Source organism: Planococcus citri, chromosome 5, assembly GCF_950023065.1.
Source record: "Planococcus citri chromosome 5, ihPlaCitr1.1, whole genome shotgun sequence".
Lineage (NCBI taxonomy): Eukaryota > Metazoa > Arthropoda > Insecta > Hemiptera > Pseudococcidae > Planococcus > Planococcus citri.
Window position 1 is genome coordinate 38296006 of NC_088681.1, and position 24581 is coordinate 38320586.

Sequence of the window (24581 nt, forward strand, 5' to 3'; positions counted from 1 at the left end):
TCGTTGGAAGAGCAGCATACGTAGAACGCCGTAACATCGAAAATTTACGATTTACTGCATCCGCATCTCGCAGTTCTAAACATGATTTATGGCCGCGAAATTTATCCCGTTTTATTGCTCGACGACGTTTGAGTTTAACGTTAAATTACCGTAACAGATGCGCAGTTGTGCACCCTGTAGTCAGCGTGTCCCCTTTATTTACGCCGTAATTACCGATAAAATACTCGCTTTGCCAACCTCAAGTACACACCGAGACGAACACGAAAGAATAAATCGCCGAGGTACGAGTATATTTATCGGGTTATTCGCATTTCTGTAGATATTTTACATTCGGTAATTACCATTCGTAATACTGATATATCGGTAAATTACCTTGAATTACAAGTTTTTTGGTAATTACCGGTAATTTACGGGCGGTATTTCACAATGACTTGATTTAATTTCCAATAAAATAATATTCGGAGATTTATTTCAAAATCAGAATTTCATTTTACAGGCATCGTTTGAATAATCAATTTTCAAATTATTGGTAATTACCTAACTAATTGTAAGTAAAGCTGGTAAATATCGGTAATTAACGTAATTTTTGAAAAATGGTTCTGAAGAATGATTTTTTTTTTTTATTATTATAGATTTTCGTCAATAAATTTCTGAAATAATCGATTAATCTGACGATTTTTCAAATAATCGGATAATCGATTATCATCGATTATTTTTGCCGATTAATCGTCCATTTCGATTAATCGATTAATAATCGCGCAACACTATCCAGCAGATTCTTTAAACTTGACATTTCAACAAAATTTCATTAGGCAGACGGATCAATGACCTCAAGAGGTCAGATAAGAATATAAACGACCTTGAGACGCTAGACACGCGGGTCAATGAACTTGAGAATTCAGAAAGGCAGACCGATGACCTTAGAAAACCATATTGACAGGTAAATGACCTTCAAAGGGCAGACAGGCAGACAGACGACCAGCTGAGGATAGACAGGTAGGTCAGTGACCTTAAAATGCCAGTCAGACCGGTCAATGACCTTCAGAGGCCAGAAATGCAGGCAGATGATCTTGGAAAGTTGAACACGTATTCCGTTACCGTGAAAGACTAAACACTCGCGCAGACAATTTCGAGAGGTCAGAGAACCTTAGGAAGCCATCCTGACTGGTCAATGACCTTGAGAGGTCAAACTGGAACACAGACGGCCTCGAGAGTCTACATAAATGGGTCCGACGAGAGACCGGACAAGCAGAAAGAAGAATTTGAGAAGCTAGACATGTAGGTCATTGACCTTGAGACAGGCAGACAGACGACCATAAAAAGCTAGATATGTAGCAGCTAAAAATCAAATTTTTCAGCTGTTGAAGTTGATTTTTTAAATTTTGGCGAATTTTAGAAAATGACTGGAATAGTCTATTTAACGACAAGGTCATCAAAAAATAGTAAGCCACGAGATGAAAATCTGAAATTTGGTTTGAATAAGTATTAAAGTTGACTTCTCGAATGGACTTCGACCATTTTCGAGTCGATCTGAAGCCTCCAGCAGCAGTTGGTTTTTCTCCAGCAGCATTGAAATTACTCCAGAAGGCGAAGGCGCTGTTATCAACTTCGGCAGCAAAAAATTTGGTTCAGAGGTGTGGATGACGTGAACTTTCAGAAAGCCTTACAGCCAAATTGGAGGTGACGATTTTCACATTTTAAAAAGAACTTCAGGAACAGTAAACATAAAAATAAGCCCAAATAAAAGTAAATAGTTGTGAGACCACAATGATTTTACGTCCACTAAATTTCCTTTCGCCCATAATTTTAATTTTCAACACGAAGAAAAATATTCCACAAGATGAAAAATTCAACGCAACATAATGAAAAATACTTTGTAATAATCACGATCGATGCGAAATTTGTGAAAAATACCCGTACTCGTGCTCTATACTCATCACCCAATCAATGGGGAATCTTGAAAAATGTCCGATCGTAAATAATCCAGAATGGAAACCACGAAAAATAAAAATCGACGTCGACGTTGAACCATTTGCCCAACTCTTGAAACAACAGAGAAACCCTCAACGAAACAAAGTACCATAATTTATAACCACAGTTTGGAGATTTAATTTCTTTAAAAAGTCCGTATACTCCGTAGATGAATCGTGTAGAGAAACTCCGACCCCATTTTGATAAAATCTATCCGCGTGTCTAATTTGCATAAACAGAGAAAAAAGACCACCTCGTAAATAGTTGGCCGTAGAGCATCATCGCTGCCGCGTAAAATTATTAAAAAATTTCGCGCATATTTAGCCGTGAAATTGACACGCGCTGCCACGAATAAAATCCACCGTCAACGGCCGCTTCGTCATAGCGATAAATTTCAACAAATTCGAATCATTTATCACGAAGGTGTGTGTGGTGTGTGGGTCTTCACATGTATGTACTTTGCACGGTCGCGTGAAAAAAACCACCGTTATAGGCTCGGTAGATACGAGGTGCTAAAAAATCAACTCGGCTCAACGTCACATACGTCTGCCATTCATTCGTGGGATAAATGAGTAAATCAACTTGTTCTATAGTCTAACTTTATAATCACACATGTTAATTTAAAATTCAGTAATTCACCAATGAAAAATCATTACTCACCGACATGGCAGTAAACGGACAACATCAGCAGGTTTGAACAATTCGATACAAATAGCGCAACAATCAATTTCACCTAGTTCATTACCGATCTGCAACAACAATAATTACATATAGGTTGTTTAAAATGTCAGCTATATTTTTCGCTCGTTTAAAACATCCCTCGAACCCCTCGCTCTCGCTCCTTCGTATAAATTGGCGCATACAATTGGCGGAATAAAATTACGCTTGTAATTACCTCCCAAAACAATGAGCGAGCTTTACTTTCCTCGAATTAGATATATCGTTTAATTTTCTCACCTCGTAAAGTCCACAATGCTCGGAAAATTTTACCCAAAAACCCACGTAACCGTGTAGTTTTATTACATTTGAAAATTATCTCGAAAAGTTATAACGCGAATCGATATTATACCCAGAAGTGTTGCCGCCGCTTGTGGGAAATTTTCTTCGAGAGAGATTTTCTTCGCCAAAGTAAACTTTTCCATTTTCCACCGACACACCGAGGCGAGAAGGCGAGGTGAAAAAAAATAAAATTATTTTATTGCGAAAATAAAGCCGGCTTTATGAGTGTTTTTGCAAACTTCAATAAACGTAAAAAGTCAGCAGACGGTTGATGAAAATTTAATCCGACATTTTTCAAATTTTACACGCTCTTTTGCGAAACGTTGTTGAATATTAAATCGGTTACAATTGATGGAAAAAATTACATTTTACAGCGTTCTAAATCTTTTCCCTCTTCTTATCTAAAATTCAACGTTTTTTCAATGAAACTGATGTAAAATTAATAGCTCTAGACGTTCCGTCTAGTTTTATATTCGTCGTAACGTGTGCTGTAACGTTTAACGTGCAAAATTGCCACAATAATTGCTTATTTTAGGGTAATAAAATTATACAGAGTGATTCGCATAATCGCTGCATCCTTCAACCGAACCATTAGGCAACTCAACTCAACAGAAATATGCAATAGGGTGGAGTAGAAAACACATAGGTACTTGAAATTTGACAAAATTCATTGAGAAAGTTTGCTTCGAGTTAAGAGCATCACACGAAAAAAAAAATCAGCCCTCTCTCCTCTTTCTCTTCTATAATGCAAGATGCAACAATAGGTCCTCAAAGAATAGTAGATAACTTGAAAAAAACGTTTTTTTGCCCTGACTTTTCTCACAATCATAAAGATGTGAAAACAATTCAAACAAATCGTAAAAATTGGGCTTTCATAACGTAAAAGTGTGTTTCTTGAAAAAAAATTTAATGAGGATATTTTAGGGGTTGTATGGCTTACCCTTCCACCCTCCAGGTTTCGCAAAGAACTAAACATTTTTTAAGAATAGTTTTAAACCAAAAGTTTCTGATTTATTCTAATATGCCTACAATAAAAGAGAAAATAGTGGGAAGAGGAGGTTGCTTTGTGAGGGGTAAAGGTGGGCGGAGTTGAAATAGAAATGCAAAGAAATTTTAGAATTTTTTATAATTCAAAATTGACATTTTTCGACAATTTATGTTCATTTTCAAAAAAATTTTAATCGCGAAAATGAAGAGAATCAGTCCTGAACTCTTTCGAACTATATTTCACTATTTTCAGCCATTCTGGAGCCTCCAGCGCGATTTTCAATTTCTTCGGAAACCGTGAAAATTAATTTGGGCAGCTAGAAATCGAGGTGTGGCTGGCTTATTCTCGACTTTTTTTTAACAGTTTATCCACATTTCAGCCAATTTCCTGGGGGACACCTCGAGTCTGTTTGTTTGAAATGTATTCTACAGTTTTCATGAGAAATACTTATATACAGGCCAAAAAAACGCACTCGAAAAGTTCGCCGGAAATCGAGCCAAATGTGGATGAACTCGTAAAATAGATCGAGAATAAGCCACAATTGATTATTAGCAGCTCAAATTAATTTCCACTTTTAGCTGCGTGAATTAATGACTTCCGTCCGTTCTGAAAAAATTTTAAAACATGGGAATTCGACAATTGCGTTTGATTCTCCAAAATAGGTAGGGCTTGTACTCAATCCCCTCCCCTTAAAAATGTACAAGTAGAAAAATATCGCCTAAAAAAACGTAGAAATCCACTTAAATTTTTTCTTAAAAATGACTTTTTGGCAATTACCTACTTACAAAAAAATGACACTTTTCTAATTTCTGTCAAAAAGAAAGACAATTTTGTAACTTTTTGGGAATAATGGAAGACTGTTTGGCAATTTCTGACATAAGTATAGATCAAAGAAGGAATTTTTGGCAATTGAGGGGCTTCATGGAAAAGGGACCTTGGTCAATTTTTTTTTCATTGATTTTTACAAGTTCAAATAAGCAAACACTTTCCAATTCGTTTTTTTTTTCATGGAAGAACACTTCAAATATCACTGAATATGGTGGAATTTATAAAAAAAGAAATTAAATATATTCAGAATTGTAAAAATCAGAAAAACAAAAATAATTGACTAAGGCCCTTTTTCCATGGAACCCTTCAAATTCTGGAAAATTACCGATATTTTGATAATTTAGCAAAAGGCAGATCTCTTTTTGAAATTTTTTGCAAATAAAAAGACAATTTTCAATAATTTTTGGCAAAAAAAGTGAGATATTTTGGCAATTTGGGTAAAAAGGAAGATTTAAAAATTTGATAAAAAGCGAAAATTTTTGTCAATTTTTGGCAAAAAACAAGTCTTTTTGGAAATTACTGGCAAAAAAGTGAATGATACTTTCTTGCAATATTTTTGTCGAAGAAGTGAGCATTTCGGCAGCTAGGTAGGTACCTATTTGTTAAAAATGTGACTTTTTCGGAAAATATTGACAAAAAGCAAGATTTTGACTGCTTTGATAATTTTAGCAAAAAAGTAAGGTTTTTTGGTAACAAGGTGAGACTTCGGGCAATTTTTTGAAGAAAAGTTTATAAAAAAAATAAAGCCGAATTAGAAAAATTGAATTTTTGAAAATTAAAAAAAATATATATTAGTAACTGAAATTTTGAAAAATTTGGTTACCTAAAAAAAATCCTGCTCCAAAATGACCAAAAATGGTGAAGTTCAGTTCGAAGGGATTAATATTAGTTCCAGGATTGATTTCAATCATTTGTACTAAAAATGTACATGTACTTCTAGAAAAAAAATCGTAAATCGCCGAAAATAATTAATTTTGAATTTTCAAAAAGGTGCCAAAAATCGAAAATCAATTTGAGCAGCTGAAATTTCAATTTTACAGTTTCAGGGCATGCTCTTCCACAAATCACAGTTTCATTCAAATCGGAGAAGAACAATGCTGCTGCCAATTTTTGAAATTTTCAAAAATTCAATTTCATATTTTGAGGAAAAGGAGGTAAACTGTCTCTTGCGTTTCCCACTTGGCGTGAGTTCAAACACTTCATGAATCTTCAGTCTCGTCTGAATCACGTAATTACAAAGATATAAAACCCGAAAACATTACCCCCCCCCCCAAAAAAAAAACTTTCCTATTGTGGATTTATAAAAGTTAAGTATTTGTTTATTTATTCCCAAGTTGAAAACTTTTTTTCTCATTTCCGAGTTTCGCTTCTTTTTTTCCTAACATCATGAAGTTACGATTCTTTTAATATGGGTTCTAAAATAAGAAACAGTTTTAAGGGTTGACGACGTAGCAAGCACCTGCATTTAGACTTAATCGCCAAATCGTTAATATTTATTAGGTACTTCGTTTATAATCATCAAGATAGACCTTAAATACTCGTAAAATGATGAGAAACACATAGTACTAAGAATCATCTAGCTTCCACACAATTTGTAAAGTAAAATAACATCGTTTCAGCCCAGATATTATAATCTCTTAATAAAAGCATCCTAACTATTTCATAAAAAATTCACTTGACCACAGGCACAACTGAAACATATGAGGCTTAGATATTCAGCTAGGACATAAAATAGAAAACCATAAGAAAAGGTGCAAAAATGAACCGAGTGAGGAGGGTTTAGAAAGTATTAATCCCCTTCCCACTCCTCTCCTTCACGTATACTCGTATGCATGACAAACTTCAGCTTTATAGCTTAATTGGGATGGTGTTCATCAAATAGCTCACTTTGAATATTACAGCTTGCAATGAGTTGGCCATTCTTAATGGACACATTGGACACTTCTCTAGGTACATATAACTCGAGGTCAAGTTTTTCTATGAATTAAGTCAAAATCTAAGATATTTTTTCATCCTACAAGATGAACATTCCATTCAAAATTCATTTCAAGTAACTATAGGTAGGGATCAATGACATCACGATCAATAAATACACGCAGATTTTCCTTGCACAGAAATAGGTAGGCAACTTATTTAACACGTCTATAAACAGCTCGAACAAGCGGTTCTCAAAATGTGCGCAATTTTCATTTCAAAAGGCCAATATCGCGGAAAAGTGTTCCTCAAAACTCAACACTAGATCGCAATACGTCTTCCTTTCGGTTTCTTGCGCCAGTTATCAAAATAAATTCCTATTGTACCGACGAGATTATCGCCTTATATAAAAGGATTATTGTGGTTTGCGGTGCTGGTTAAAAGTCAAGCACTCGGCTTATGGCATCTACACCGGGCATTTGCACGGAGTTAGGAAACATTAAGATAGAGGTATAAGATAGCGTGGAATTAATCTCCGGTACTTACTTTTTCATCGGATCTAATATATCTGGTAGGAATTTTCTGCAAAGCTTTCTTGGCAGCGCTGCATAGCCTTTTCTGAAATGAAAAGTATAACAGAGAGTCGATTAATACACAGTACCAAGTAACCACAGGTACTAATGGTTTTCCTTAACAAATGGCCAATTAAAATTCAGGTCACTATTAAGCCACAAACACAAAACGGCGGATACGATAGTAAACATAAATACGAGTTGGCATGGTAAACAATTTTTTATCTTTCGTCACAGCTCACTAGGAAGTTGGCCATAACGAAATTTTCATTAAGTACATATCAGCAAGGATAACGAGAAGGGAATTTTCAGTTTTCAACAATGGCCAATTTATTTGCTCTTTCATAACTTGTTTTATTTCGCCAATATTTCACATGTCTGAAGCAGAAAGTGGTAACGCGTGAAATAATTTTCCGTAATTCCGCCTTCTATGTACTATACACTATACAGTAGTATACACGCTCTCGGATATATAATGCCATACAAGTGAGAGGGTGCGAGACGCGTCGGGGTGTAAATATACGACGATAAAATGAGTTTTGAAATATCAAACGAGAATATTAAAAATGAGATGGTTTTATAGTGTGTGTACGTAAAGTATACCTGCGAGAGAGTCGGCGACGAAAATGATGAAACGACAAGTAGGTACGACTATCGTTTTGAGAATTTTTTTAATTTGATACTTTACTTTCTTTTTTTCACTGCGAGCAGTCTGCGATATGTTTCGAGAGCTTTTCACGCGAATCCTCGTAAAAAAAATGTAATTTTATACTTTGATACTTTATACGTTGATGGTAGAGTAAAAAAACAACAACACAATGACGTAAATTATTAAAAACAAATTCATCCACCTTGTAAACGCTCCTTATACACGTGGGTCGGGGTAGGTGTTTTCAATTCCTCGCGTCAAAATGAAAAAATGATTGAGCTCTATTCCTTGCAGTGATTGTATGTCTAGCGTCAGCTCTATATTTGAGTACTACTCGGCAAAAAGGGGAAATTCAAAGGCCCTGCATCAATAAAGGCTCAATTGGCGAACTTGATTACACCGATTTGTAGCTCTATCCAAAGACAATGTGTAGCCAAAGTTTCAGACTGCCAGCTGCAGTGGAATGAAGATACCCATGAATTATCCCCCTTTTACCTGGAATTTTTTTTCTGGAATATTATACCATTTTTTTTGCAAATATGTATATCGAAAACAAAACCTTCTAAAAAAAAACTATAACGATATTAAATGATCGGAAATTTAATTTTCTACCAAAAAAAGGATATTATCGATCATTTTCGATAACACACCATTCTAACAGATTACCTATTGTTAACTTCGATAATTGTCGATAACTAACGACAATTTAGCACCACTAGAGTTCCTTATAATTCATGAAACATGTGTTGATGACGATGACTGAATAGCATTAGGCTTACGTCATCGGCCTCCCTAAAAATAATTTTTCACCTACTTAACATGAAGCCTAATGTTCAAGGAACCCTAATCGCGAAAAAAAATTAAAAAGAGCTAACTCGAGTTATCCCCTTTTTGCGTGGCAGTACACATTTCTCCAAAGTGCCTTCTGTGCTTTTGTTGCGTTCAATAGACAATTATGGAAAAAATATTTCAATAAAAGTTTATGCACGAGCCTAAAACATTCGATACAAAACATCCCACGTTTTTTATTTCGTTAACTAAATTCGAAACGAATTTTTTTCAAAAAAATTTCTCTTCGGAAAATTCCATTCCAAGTTTATTGGCCTTGATTTAATTAAGTAACTCAGTCTTGTCCCAACTTTTGGTGAAAATTGCCAAATACTGGCGTTACACCGTTCTTATGCCAAGATTGGCTCAATTTACCAGGAAAATCTCGCGAAGAAGGCTACTTCGGGGGATAATAAAAATTTTCCGTGAAAATCTACGCGAAGGTACGAGTAAAATGCAAACAACTTTCAAAGAAAATCAAGAGAAAGTGTTGGGTGGATTTTTTTTCACACAAACGAGATTGTTCGAGAGAAAAAGTTCATGAACCTAATGTACTGACAAATTTTTTCGTGTATCTTTCATTCTTCATCGTTTTGGAAAAGGTCCACTTATACACAATACAAGAACATCATTTTAATAGGTAGGAGAAAAATTGCTCGATATTTTATTAGAAATGAGAATTTTTATGCAATAAAGGGTAAATGTTCTGGTTCACAGAATAACAACGAATTATTTATCAAAACACTGCACTCTGAATTGGGGTTATTTTACACACTCGATATCATATTTTTCCGTACATTTATTCCATCCTGTCTCATTATAGAAAAAAATTAAGTACCTATTATGTATACTACGAGTATGAAGGTGGTAAGTAATTTTTTTGGGACTTGGTACAATCAAATTTTCGATTTGATTTCTTTTCGATACAATTCACGTCGAATTGATATGCAAATTGACCCTCCCCACTACCAAATAGGGTTTTTGACTGATATCTCGCAAAATATTGATCTTATGACTAACTTATAGCAAAAGCAACTCAGTGGGATATTAATCAACTTTAAATTTCGTATCGAATGAGTGTACAACGGAATGTTCTAAGCTCAATAGTGGGGGGGGGGGGGGTCGGACGAATTTGAATCAATGGAGATGCGAAGAGGGATGAAAAATCCTATATGGTGAAAATCACGAACGCGGGAATATTTCTCACGTGTCAGACTCCAATTGTTCCCTAAACATTACCAATTCTCTCTCTCCCTTTTGAGGATCATGAGCCCCCAAAATAACATTTTTTAAAATCAAAAACACATCTGCAAATCGCTTATTATAAAATGTTCAAATATTTCGAGTTTTATGTGGAGTAAAGAACGTTTTCATCGTAATATTGTTGCTCTTTTCTTCTCCCCACCCTCCACCACGTATATTTGATAAATACTCGAACATACTTGATGAAATCTCACGTTTATATTTCATCACTTCGTTGATACCAACAGAAAAAAGTACAACTATACGCTTAATGATAAAAATATTTATGTAGTTATTTATTTAATTATTCCTAAACAGGGTGTCTAGTAATTTATACTTAAGAAATATTTGATTAAGTCATTCCCTCACCTCCACTCATTTTGTAAAAATGTTGAAAAAAAATTTCCCACAAAAAGCACAAATGAACCTATAAATTTAGAAAAAAAAACTATCAACTTTTTTAGGACGAAAAATTTTCAACTTTCGACAAAATGTAAAAATGCTCAATTTTTTCCCATTTTCTCGAACTGAAATTAGAATTTTCAACTTTTTTTCAAGCATTTGAATCAAAATGAAGGGTTTTCGGAGCACTTTTTCAGAATTTTTACAAGAATTTTGGAGAAATGTTTTTCAATTAAAATTGATAACAGATCACATCATAGAAAAATAAAATCTCGACCTTACGACAGTAAAAATCAAAATTTTGCCCCCACTCCCCATTCTGTGAAAATTTTACTTTTTGAAACCAATACTTCCGTAAGTTCCACAAAAGGGTAAGGTTCAAAAACGAACTGACAAGGGAACCTCTTGAGGTGTCACCTTCCGATTTGAACAGGATCACGATTTTTGGGAAGAGCATGGTCTAAAACTGAAAACCAAATTTTTGGCTGCCCAACTTCATTTTTCGATTTTTGATGAACGTTTGAAAATTCAAAATTGACTGTTTCTGGTGATTTTTTTGTTTTTTTTTTTAAGATCAGTAAAAATAATCAAAATTAGTCCTAAAACTGATATTAATTCCCCAAATCTAAATGTCACTATTTCCAGCCATTCTGGAGCGTCCAGCGCGATTTTTTAATTTCTCTAGAATTTTGAATATGCTTCAGAAAGTGTGGGAAATGGCGAAATTCGCCCTTGGTGGAGGAGGGGGGGGTTAGTTCTGGACGAAATACGATTGATTTTTTGGATATTTTATTATGAAAAAACCTGGTCAAAAAATCACTCTTGAGGTGTCACTCCTATAATCGGCTCAAATGTGGATAAACTCGTTAAACAGGTCGAGTGTAACATACAACTCGATTTTTAGCTGCCCAACTTCATATTCATGCCTTTTGGAGTAGGTATATTCAAAATTCTGGAGAAATTGAAAAATCGCGCTGGAGGCTCCAGAATGATTGGAAATGGTGAAATTTGAATTTGGGGAATTACATAATATTAGTTTTAGGACTTAATCTGAGCATTTTTACTAATCTAGAACGTACTTGTTTTAAAAAAAGCATAACTCGCCAAAAACGAGTCAATTTTGAATTTTCAACGTTCGCCAAAAATCGAAAAATGAAGTTGGGCAGCTGAAAATTTGGTTTTGGGGGTTTAGACCATCCTCAAGAGGTTTCTTTGTGAGATGAACTGACCATAAAAACAAGGTAAAGCTTGAAATAAGACTATTCAATGAAATAAAGCACGAATGCAATTTCTATCAAATAAAAAAACTTTAAAACTTCTTTTATGCAAATCTATGTACCTCCCCCTCCATGATTTTTTTTCAAAATCTTCGTAACAGGAAGTAACTAAAACCCAGTCAATAAAAGTCAATAAAATCGATACCAATATTTTTGACTAATTATTTCACATCATGATTTTTTTTTGGCCTCGACAGCTCTTCAAGGTACCTAAATATTTCAACATTTTGTTATTATATGAAATAAAAGTTTATGGGTCGAAAAACATTTTTTTAATGAGTGGGCCACAGTTTTATCTACACATAATTAGGTATCAATGTTTGAAATAATTTTCGAAAATAAATATACAATAAAATAATTTGAGGTAGGTAAGTAAGTAATTACTTTCATGTTTATCAAAAACTGTCAATAAGCTCAAAATCAAACCATGCCCGAATCACCTACTAAATCTTCCCGGTCCGATTTTAATCGCAATAAAACATAAGGAAGGAACTAAGATGCTACTTTTACGTCATAATAAGGAAAAAAATCAATTCAAAATATATAAATACATTTTATGAATCACAGTATAAAATCATTTCCACAACATCGAGTGAAGCGAGTATGTACATTATGACAACTTAACGTAAGATGTAAACAATATTTGCCGAAGATATGTCAACAAGGCCATAATAATTAATGAAAGTTATAATAAATGAGCTACTATAACGTAGCATCTAAAAAAAGCTAATAATTGATATTAATGGCATTTTTCTCTCGATCATCTCGGTTAATTCACCCATCTAAATAATGTACGTTTGCCAAAAGACGTATAGCAGGGGCTTTTCTTCAATACGAAAGTTGCTCTATACCAACCAGGTTAGTTACATAATGCGAATTTTAATCTTCACCAAGACGCGGAGAGAATCACTGGGAGAAAAATTATCACCAAACAGATGATTTCACTCGACTATGATGCGATGGATGGCATCTTCAGTTCAAAATATAGGACGCTGTACAAGGTATGTACTCGTATACAGCAGGAAACTGCTTTTGAAAATGTTCCTGGTTTCTAAATGGACCGCTCCGCGCTCGTTTCACAGACACAGGTGTAATTAAGTTAGCTTTATTCATTCACAAACACAATGTTTTTAATGCATAATTGCCGTTGTTAATGTGTCAGCCATATAAATAAAACGAGAGACGATTTGTTTTAAACCAGGATATGACCTTCGTTCGGTTCAGCTTTTTTCCTCCAATGCGGTGTTTTTTTTTTTTCGACGTTAAAACGAAAGAAAAATTGTACCTATACATATACTCGTCGTAGTAGTATGTGCTATTGTGGGATTGTGAGCACGAATTGCTCGAGCTACCGCAGCAGAAAAGAGTGTAATTACACCGAGTCAACCTCTCGTATACTTATCCATGTTTATGAATTGCTTAATTGTCCGTATGACGTGATCTGTATCTTTAGTCTCTTTACCACACAAGTGCTAGTGCCCTTTATGCCATCTTCGGGTGCGATTAAGTATACTTCTTAAGTATCGCTAACCTTCGTGGTCACGCTGTATGGTGTAATTTTCGCGTACATTCGAGTGGAAGTGCATTCTTCATTTATTGTTTGGCACTTTGGGCGCGGGTGATATGGCCAGCAGCTCATTCGAGTGTACGGTGATTTCACCGGAACAAATATTTGATGTATTTCGATATATGTAGTGTGACTGTGAGGTGGCCCTGCACCATAATCGTAGCTCGTTATGACATAATGAATACTTCTATTTAATGTAAAAACCGACCATTACGTTACGTCATAAATTAACACAATCGTATTAGGTAGGTACCTATCGAGAGTTTGTTTGAAGAGAATAATATTTCTGACCACCGTATCGCCCTCATTTGGGCGCCATATCGACTTCGAAATTTGTTCATATAGCTGTACATCGTAGGTACTGTCAATGAGATATGATGTAATATTTAATAAACGTGCGTTTTGTATGTGCAATGGACTCGCTAATATAAACGCTGATTGATTAGAATAGATAATAATTGGCTGTGCTGGTGTCGTACACTGACCTTCATGAGTATAATAGCCCTCCTCATCTATTAAAATAGGGATGTTTTCGAAAAAAAAAAATGATGATGCTAGAGTAGAGGAATATTGACAGAATTAATCCAAATTCCTGATAAAAAACATACAATCATGGTTTTCGAATAAATTTTCAATTTTTAGAAATTTTATCATAAAATTGAGCACATTTATGAAGATAATTCCTCAGCTCTTGAGTTTCAAACAGAACTCATCAAATAACTATTCGAAATTTTAGAAATATTTCACAAAACCCTTAAACGACATTTTCAGGAAGGACTAATTCCGAGCCTTTGTACGTACTCGTATATTGGGTAGGTACGTATAGATAATTATCACTTTTTTCACTCGTCATTCAACGATTTTTCTGCATTCTAATTCAAAAAAAAAAAAATAATGAACGCATAAAATGCATTAAAAAGACCTCATTTTATTCTTCGGAGTGTATAATTAATAGCATTAAAAATAAAACTTATCTCCGACAACTTTTGAACGGTCGATGTTTTTCATTTCTACAATTCTACTCGTATCTCCAGGGCCTTTATAAATACTCGACTCGACGTCTGTAAATGAATAAATATCTCGGATAAAAGGGAAAAATTACACCGAGGCGTAAAATAAGATAAATTTCGACTCGATCCTTGACCAAGGTAAAATTTTCTGCTATGTAGTATAATGATTACAATTTTAAACACCATCAAAAGATGTTTACATTTATCAAAGGCGAAGGCGAAACCTCTTCTTTGCATACGCCCTTCAAGATACATCCAACTCGTTTAATTTCCCATTCAAGCCCAGCAATACGTCAAAATCTAAAACAAACGAGCTCGAGAACTGTATACTTTCAAATAAAATTAATAAAGTCGTAATTTTTTTTAATCAAATGAAAAACGTTCCGGGGAAAGACTGCAAGGTATGTCTGTAAGTAAGTAAACTGAAAGCATCCACAATTAACTCGAGTTAACTATAAAATACTAAGTATAAAAGGGGTTTTAATAATTCACTTCGAAACATGGCTCGTTTCACTGAGCTATTCCACGTATATACAGCACGTTATAGTGTACCTTACAACAAGCTTCGAATTCTCATTTGAATAAAACTATCTTATGAATAAAATTACATAATAGGATTTTAAAACAAAACAACTCGTGCAAGAAAATTAATGAATACCGAACTGCTTGTTGGCGAATATCTCGGATACTTATACGTAAACGATCGGGCGCGAAAATCGGTTTGTGAAAATTCTTAGACAGGGTGTTCGAAGAAAGGGATAGTTAGCGAAATTTATGATGCTTATTACTGAAATTAATGAAAAAATGTCGAGCAAGTTTTTGAAAACAAGAAAAAGTACACGATGTCGTATAAAAAATCGGATTAATTTTTTTATTTTAATAGTTTTTTTTTGTGGGAGGGAAGAGGGAGAAGGGGGAGGAGATTTTGAAAGTATGTTCTTAAAAATGAAAAAAACTCATTAATAGGTACATACTTTGAAAAAACGAAGAAAGTTGAAAAAAATATTCAGAATAAAAAATACAACAATACAATAGCATTAAACGGCTGAATAATCGATTTTAAAATTCAAAAAACTTTTTTTAAAAAATACGAAAATTTACCAAAATTGAAAATATTTTTCCTCTTTGGTTCATCTCATCCGTTCTCAAACCTCAAATATGTATAATAAAGTCAAGGCTTGTACCAGATTTTTTTCCAAAGAATAAACTTTGGTAACCAAAAAAGTAACAAACGTGAACAAAACATTTCTGTACTAGTATTTTCAAATTGAACCTTTTTGGTTTTTAATTTTGAAAAGTTGAAATACTTTGCAACTTTTTGGCAAAAAAAACCTACCAGACAATTTTTAGGAAAAATTGGGACTTTTTGGAATTTTTGGGACAAAAAGTGAAATTTCTTAACAATTTTGAAAAAAACCAAGAATTCTTGTCAATTTTTACAAAAAACAAAACTTGACAACTTTGGAAAAAAACAGCTTTTTTTGCAATTTTGGCAAAAAAGTGAGACTTATGGACAATATCTAGCATAAAAGGAGAATTTTTTGGAATTTTTGATGAAAAAAATATCCAATTACCTATTTTTAGTATGTAATTTTTGCTACAAAGAAAAAAATTATGAAAATTTTTGAAAAAGCGAGAATTCATGATAATTTTTGGCAAAAAGCGAGACTTTGACAATTCTACCTAAAAGCAGAACTCTCAGCATGAAAATGAGACGTTTTGGTTTTTTTTGCAAAAAAATACTTATTTTGCTAAAAAAAAATTTTTTTGACAATTTTTGGCAAAAATCAAAAGTTTTTGGGAATTATTGGAAAAAAGAAAGACCTTTTTAACAATTTTGCTATGGAGCGAGAGTTTCTGTCAATTAATGAGAAAAACCATGACTTTAACCATTTTTACAAAAAAACAGGAAATTTCGTCAAGAAAGCGAGATTTTCAGTCTCTGAACAATTTTTTGTAATTTTTTGCGCAAAACTATCTAATTTATAGACGTTTTACTGAAAAGCAAAAATTTTTGTAAATTTTTAAAAAAGCGAGAATTGGTGACAATTTTTGCAAAAAGCAAAAATTATAAAAAAAAGTGAGACTGCGTTTGGAATTTTTGAGAAAAAAGTGAAATTTTTTTACAATTTTGCAAACAACAGTTTTTTTTGTCAATTTTTGACAAAAAACAAGATTGGCAATTTTTGCAAATGACAGGATTTTTTTTACTAATTTTTTGCACAAAAATATTCATCTGACTTTTAAAAATTTTGGTAAAAGGCAAACGTTTTTGCAAATTTTTGAAAAATCGAGAATTTGTGACAATTTTAGCCAGAAGCAGAAATTCACAAAAAAGTGAAACTTTTTGGAATTTTTGGGGGAAAAATGAATTTTGTTTGCAATTTTGCTAACGAATGATTTTGTTTGTCAATTTTCGCCAAAAAACAATACTTTGACAATTATTGCAGAAAGCAGGATTTTTTGCGATTTTGGAAAAAAGTTGATATTTTTTTACAATCTTTGTGGAAAAAGTGATTCTTTTGGATCATTTTTAGAAAAAAATAACATTGAAATTTATAGAGAATTATTGGGGGAAAAAAGAGACTTGATTTTTTGTCGAAAAACAGGACTTCAAAAATGTTTGCAAAAAGTGGATCTTTCAGGTAATTACAGTATCCCATAGTCAAAAAATGACATTTTTTGAAATTTTTGTAAAAAAAGGATAGTTTTGACAAATTTATGTTTTTTGGAAAAAAACACGGTGTGGGTTAATTTTCGGATAAAAGATTGAAATTATTTAGCAATTTTGCTATATAAAGTGAGTGTTTTTGCCGATTTTTGGCAAAAAGCATTAATAATTTCTGGCAAAAAAAAGTCCCTACGAAGAAAGGAGACTTGGAGCTGCATGGGTTGAAATTGACCATTTGAGCTGCAATTTTCAAAATCTCATTTTCCATCCAGAATGAGCTAATTTCGGTAAAGGGAGAATAAAAACCTATCACATTACATGCAATAGAAATTTCATGAATCTGTTCATCGACATTGAAAATACAAGTGACGGCGCCCGAACGCGGGCCTCCTTTTTTTTACGACTCGACGATCCAGCTTCATACAAACCGTCTTACGTTAAAATGTCACCGGGTACAGTTAAATGAGTGCATTCATCTTTGATCATTCAATGTCTAGTTTATAAACTTATAGAGAAACGTGTGCGCGCGTGGCGTAAGTCACCATATATGAGACGAGATGGTTTTTCTCATTAGTGTTCTTCTGCTTGACGCATTCATGCCCTGCTGCATGCTGTTGCAATATTGCTTACTTCTTAATACGTAAAGCTTACGCATACCGAATAACTAGGTTTACATTAGGACGTAAAATGTTCAGACGACCAACAATAACTTAATGCGCACGAATGTATAGCAAAAAGAGTATACTAGGTAGGTATAAGGTATTGAAAGAGCGAAAATCCGATTACTGGCACAAGCTCTTTTGCCTCTTAGTGAATACTTCATTAACCATAGTAGAGAACTCGTCGTTCTTCGTATGGCTATTGATTTTCATAATGAAAAGTCATAAGGTACGACATTATACTGCCAATGTCAGCCAGCATCGCGTTCGCAATGTCAAGGCGATTACGAGCGTGGTAAATTCTTGATAAATGTTGAACAAGTGCCAGTGTTTATGTCGAATGAGGACGCGGAGACGGTGCCTCGGATCATTATTTAACCTAAACGGTGGGATCGAGAGTGTCTTTTACCTACCTACAAGTATATGTAGTAATAGGTATCAGTGGCGATGGCTAAATGTACCGGGAAATAATACCGGCGCTAATATGATTCTCCAGAAGTGCTATGAAAATTATTTAATAGCTCGTCGTGTCTAGAATGAATATTGAACATCGACTTCCTACACCGTGTGGTAGTGTTCAACCGGAAGAAACGCTCGCTCGTTTGTTTTCATCTCTCGCAGCTTTTGTAACAACGATAAGAAGAAAATAGTCTCGGTTAAACTTTCTGGAATGAAAATTGGCTTTTGTACGAGACCTATTTTTTTCATTTTCGCTGCATTCTCGCCCATCTAGATATTTACTCTATACAATGTACTCGTACAGTTACTGGCCCTCTAAAATAACATCTATACGAAGAGAACCCCACACTATTTCAATCGCCAGTCACACCGCAAAGATGATAAAATCAAATTACCAATGAAAACCACAAGTATCAGCTCAGCTACTACGTACTACCTTGGTTAGTCTAGGAACGAGTTAAAAATTTTGTAGCCCGAAGCGTAATGCGATGTTTTTTTCATGAAATTAAACGAGCCGGCAGCAGAATGTTGTAAAATTTCAATTTAGTATACGCAAATTTAGCTTCGAAACGTGTACAATTTAGAGAAAAGCTCGTTGGTATCGAGATAAAAAAAAAAAGCTTCTCGAGTTAGGTACTAATAAAGGGGTCTACGACGACGAAATTAGATACTTAGAAGGAGAAATAACCAAATACGAGCTTTATTACGCTGCTAATAGAAAGAGGGTTGAGATTTTTTTTCGCCTCTATTGCGAGACCGATACAGAAATTATGTCATCGTTGATTACGAGTAATTGAAAATTAATCGTTTTAATTTGAATTTCTAAATGGCACAGGGCCAAATTTATCACTCTCTGTGAAAAAATAACCGTCCGAAGTCGGACAGATAAATGCACGTATAGATTAATGGGACGTGAAATTGAAACGAAAAAAAAAAATAACACCATTTTTGGTTGGTTTTATCGATATTTTTTCGATGCTAGTCGTACATTGTTTGGTAAATATGTTTACATTGTGTACGAAGATCATTCACCTATTGACATCGTAAAAATTACTACTTAATTAGCTCGACGATGTAGAAAACGAAATGACATTGGAATCGAGTATACACTGAAATTATGCCAAACTTCCGTCAAAATATCGACGAGTAATTACTGATGGCGAGCATTGTACGCGTGCATTATAAAATCGTCGTGTTTATGGTAATTTATTAGCGCTTGATTATTTTTTGTTGAAGTGATGGCCTTTTTAAGTCTGTTCAAAAAAAAAAAAAAATTAAATCAGGTTCTCTAAAAACCCAACAAACCTAGGTTACACAATTTTTTCAATTTTTTGAAATTTAAGGGTCTATTGCGGGGCTTTGGGAGCTCATAACGAAAAACCAAGTCGAAATTTGGAATCAGCGTTATCGAGAACATAACAAACGATATGTTACTAGATTTTCAATTTTTTTTTACCAAAATTGGGGGAAGGGGGGGTTCAGTGTGCCCTACTGAAAATTTACGTTTTTTTACTAAAAAAAAAGAAAGAAATGAACACGAACGAATTGCACCTGTGAGATTTTCATCATATTCTACATTTTTTGGGATAAGTATACATATTTTCAAAAAGTCAAGGGGGAGGGGGTAATAAAATTCAAACCATCGAAAAAATGATATGGGTATCGAATTGAAGGTTTTCGACGACGCTCATTCCGATTCTAAAAACTATTTGACCCCAAAATCAAAATTTCGCTCTCCGGAAGAGTGAGGGGAGGACTGAAGACAATGTCAAAATCTATGTTTTCGAAGGAGGTGATTTTCGTTCTGACAATTGTTTGTCCTCAAAACTAAAACTGAGTTCCTTAGAATGGAGCCTGGGTCCCAAAATTTCTAAAAATGCAATTCCGATGTCAAAATCAAACGTGGTTTGCAAAGTCTAGTTTTGATTTTTGGGTCAAACAGTTTCCAGAATCAGAATCCGAATCAGAGATCAAACTTTTCAAAACGAGCAAAAAATAGATATCATTTTGGGAATTGTCCAACATCAAAATCAAAAGACCCAGGGAATTGACATTTCAAGCGGATCATTTTACAGGTAAATTTTCACAATACCTATTACGAATTCACTTATGAATAATTCTGTCTTCGGTCCTGGTACCAAAATTAGATTACTCGTGAATTTTGAACGCTTGAAAACTATTGAATGGGTTATTCACCGCGTGTTTATCTTGAATCTTACGTCATCACTTTAAACTCGAGTACATGACAGGAAAATGTATCGATTAAATCAAACATAGGTAAAAATATAGTAGGCGCTAGACAGGTACCTAATCAAGTCGGGTATCAAAATTCCCAAAATGAGAAGCAAACTCATAATACGGCGTGTAATACGACTCAACAACTCGTACGTCACAAGTTAAGTACATCTGCGCAACACGGGTTGATTTAAAGCATTTGAAATATATCTCGCAGGAGTTATTCTATAGAGCAATCGTTTCAATTTTCATTTTGAATATTTTATTACAGATTTTTACGACGACGACGTCACATCGGATCTCGTATCCTTATTAGAAAAAAAATATCAATATCCCAATTTAATATATTTCCATATTAGCGTGAATATTTTTCGAGCGAAAATCAATTGTGTAAACAAATCCGTACCCTTAAAACTTACACGAAATACAAATCCCTTAATAAACATCATCATCGATATCGTCACCGAAAAAAAAAATAATAATAATTTCGAGTAAAAACAGTTTTTACGAAATCGAATTTGTTTCTTTTTTTATAGGCTATATGATTTCTGTGTAGGCAGAGAGCTGGGTACCTAAGTGTATCTGGTAACCTTTCATTTTTTTCCCCTTCTTATGTATTAAGATATTTTTGCACCTCTGGCTCTGTGATAGATAGGTAGAACCCAACTAGATTTATGTATCGAATACACTATTCGTATAAATTGTCCACCTGTAGACCAATACACGTCAATTTTTTAAATCTTTCACACACTTATGTACGTCTACGTACATTGAATTTTTATGCAACATGTCGCGAACAGAATTAGTTCCACGTATAATAAGTAAAATTGGCCAACACTCACCGATAGTCTTTCCTTGGCATGAATATATCGACACTTTTGCACGTAGTAGAATATAATCCATCCTAATGATACGACCATTAATACGATGAAGGAAACGCTGACGAATAATACAGAAGTCCTGCAACAAAATTACCAATTATTTGTAAGTAACGGTATTTTCGTATACATATAATAAACGCGAAACGTTGAACTTTATCAAAGTTCACTGCCACATTAAGACTTGCACACGTAATGTAAAGCTGCTGCGGTGCATTGGCGCGTATCGTTAAAAGCATACCCGCGGATATCTCGCTGTACAAGACGAGCAGTACCTCTTTCAAAACACGACGTAAATTTATAGAGATCTAACGAGCGTAAGAATCTCTCGAAAGCGTACATAGCGACACAATAAAAGTGAAAAAAACATCTTGTGAATTTTTTTCCCCGCTCAAATGTACCACCTTTTAAATCCTACCCTCAACGAGTACAATCTTGTAAAGAATCAACTTTATGTTTGGAGCATTTTTTTTTCAAGAATTTTTCTACTCGTATTTTTTTTTCAACATGCCATACCTATTTGTCTGTATATACAGGGTGATCACTAAATGTCTCAAAAATATCATTTTTTGCATGTTATCATGCAGCTATCATATCAAATTATTCTCAAAAATGAGAAATGCCTAAAATTAAATAAAAACCAGGTTATTTTCAGCATGTTTTATTTTAACAATTTGTTCGTCATTTCGACCACTTTTGGGATTGAAAACAACAATTTTTTGATGAAAGGCAAATTTTTCCATTTATTGGGAAGGGCCCTTTATTTTTTTCAAATTGATGCAATATTTTATGAATTTTCATTCAATTTTCGGTGATTTTCATACAAATTCGAGGAGATGTTAGCAATATTTTAGGTACAAAATTTTAATGATGCTTCATCAATTTTTTTCAATTTTTCATCAACTTTGTGTAAACATTTTTCAAATTTCCTCATAATTTTGAGTAATTTTGTTCATATTACATAGGTTCTTATTTGAAGCTATTTTTGACATTTTTTGGAAAACTTTATTGTGGTAAATTTTACTGATTTTTCGGCACTGCTGACAATTTTACGTGGATGCTGCTTTTCGCCAATATTTTTGAAAAATATTGTTGGTCTCGGTATATTTTGAGTAGATTTCTCAAGATCTTATGAATTTTTACAACATCTTCAATAGATAATTTTCAAATGAGGTAAAGGAATTTTTTGTGTTTTTTGCACATTTTCAATAGTATTTCATCAACTTCTTACCAATTTTCAACCATTCAAACCTTTCATCAAAGTCGTCATCATTTTGAAGTTTCATTTTTTCATGCTTCCACCTCCTAAAGATTTCCATATTCTTTAATTTTCGTCAAAGTTCAAAAAAATATGGTCACTGAAAGTCCCCAAAATCGAAAAAAAAAATGATAAAATGTAATGAATAAATTTTTAATAGAAATTTTCAATTTTCGTAAGTTTTCTAAATTTTTTCTTCTTAAATAAAAAACCTCTACCGGTCTTCTGAGTATTTGGAGTTTTCCTGTATTGTATGAGACCCCCCTTCCCCCACCCAAAACGACAAAATCAACAAAACATGAAACTGAAAGAATTGATGAACTTTTTTTTTATTTTATGTTTCTGCGCCAGAATATTTCAATATAACCTCATTTTCCAAAAAAAAAACTCCCCTCGTACACCTAAAGCAACATTGATGTTCCAATAAAGAATCCCAAATATAAAAAAAATCAACATTTTTCTGAAATTTTGAATTTTTTTGACAAAATTTCTCCAAACACACCCTTTTTTAGAAAAAAACATTCCGTAATCCTCCAAAAAAAATTCAAAAATTATTCTTTCTTTCATTTTTTGGTTTTCTTAAACTCTGAGAACTCCGTGCAAAAAAACTTGCATTATTTAAGAGAATAAAAGAGGTTTATTCTAAGGGATTCTGATGCAAATTTTATACGTATAAAAACCAACAACTTTGATGAATCTCTTTCAAAATGTTGAACAAAAAATTGTGAAAAAAAGCTCACACACAAAAACAAATTTGAAAATGAATCAAAAACTTAAGAATGGTACAAAAATGCAGCTACCTATTTGAAAATCGTTTTACAAATTTTTATGAAAAATCAAAATTTTGAATTTGTGAGCTTTTACAACAGTTTTATTTATGCTGGTTCCTGAGCAGTTTTCTCGATTGCATTGCCCCATGAACAAAATCCTGACGTGACGAATGAAGAGCTCAAATTTCCAGCTGCTTATACATTGAGGGGGCGATTGTTGATTTTTTTCGAAATAAAAATGTAACTCAAGAAAAAAATTGTTGTCAATTAGTCCCAGAAATGAGTGATGAAAAATGGAACATTTCGATTAATTATATCCTTCCCCCCCCCCATTTCAACACAGCGAAACAGCTCGGTTTGAAAACTGTAAACTCTAAAAATATAAAATTATATTTTGAAACAAATCGTATAAAATACGAATTCGAGCGAGAAAAATATAAAACGAATCTAAAAATAACATTCAAGCTAAGTTTCCTCAAATTTTGAGAAGCCAAAAAACGATCTATTCTGAAATTATGACACGAAACGTGAATCAATGCAGAACATAAGGAATCGTTTTCTAGACAATTTTGTCAGTTTAATATTCACTTTGGTAGGTATAATTGGTTAAAAAAATTAAGAAAACACAAGTACAAAATTACAGAAATTTCATCGAATAAGTCGGTGTAAAACATTCGGGGGTGGAAAACATCCCACTAAAGTAATTTCGCTCCACCGGTGGATTAATATATCATCAGCAAATGTTGCTCATATACTTTCATCATAAGTAAGTATACTTAGGTATCCGCATAGAGAAGAGTATCAAAACAAAACTAATTTATTAAAATATTCGTTTCGCCATCATGTCGTTCAACTTAATGCTGGCAGATTTTAAATTTATCCCAAAGTATTTGTGTACCGAGAGAAAAGAGAAGATTGCCAACAAACAAACTGCACAATATAATTCCGACTACAAAAGTTTAATTACTTTTTGAATTTATAATCAGCCGGAGTTTCAATTCGAGCGCAATTTGTGGCGTCGGCGCGTAAAAAACCACCGTTTTACTCGTATATTATTTTTCGCATCTCCTCGTTGGGACTTTTATCTACATCTTCTATATTCTTCATCTTCAACATCGCTCCGTTACGTATATTTTTTTTTTGGAATATAACCTTTACTTTTATTCGACTCCTAAGAAGAAAATCTTTCGAATACCAAGGTCTTATAATGCGTACGTGCCAGTAATTCATGTGACAGGATTATTTCGAGAAGAGTACACGTGAAAAAGGCCTATTACCCCATTTCAATATGTAAATTCAAGTTTGCGAAGGCATAAAAAAAGGTACCATTTCAACACTATAGCAAACATCTTGAAAGTTTAAATAAAAATTCGCCATACCGGAGAGTTTTTCAAATAGAGAAAA

General features: G+C 33.6%; 1 protein-coding gene across 2 annotated transcripts in view; it reads right to left on the minus strand.

Annotated features, from left to right (window-relative positions):
* Positions 1-24581, minus strand: part of LOC135848774 (E3 ubiquitin-protein ligase goliath-like) — an 88334-nt gene that overhangs the window by 15991 nt on the left and 47762 nt on the right. For both annotated transcript variants that reach the window (XM_065368769.1, XM_065368768.1), the window contains exons 3-5: positions 21114-21231; positions 7247-7318; positions 2632-2720 (exon numbers count right to left, since the gene is read on the minus strand). In XM_065368769.1, the coding sequence (XP_065224841.1) occupies positions 2632-2720; positions 7247-7318; positions 21114-21231 (279 nt within the window). The remainder of the gene's footprint in view (positions 1-2631; positions 2721-7246; positions 7319-21113; positions 21232-24581) is intronic.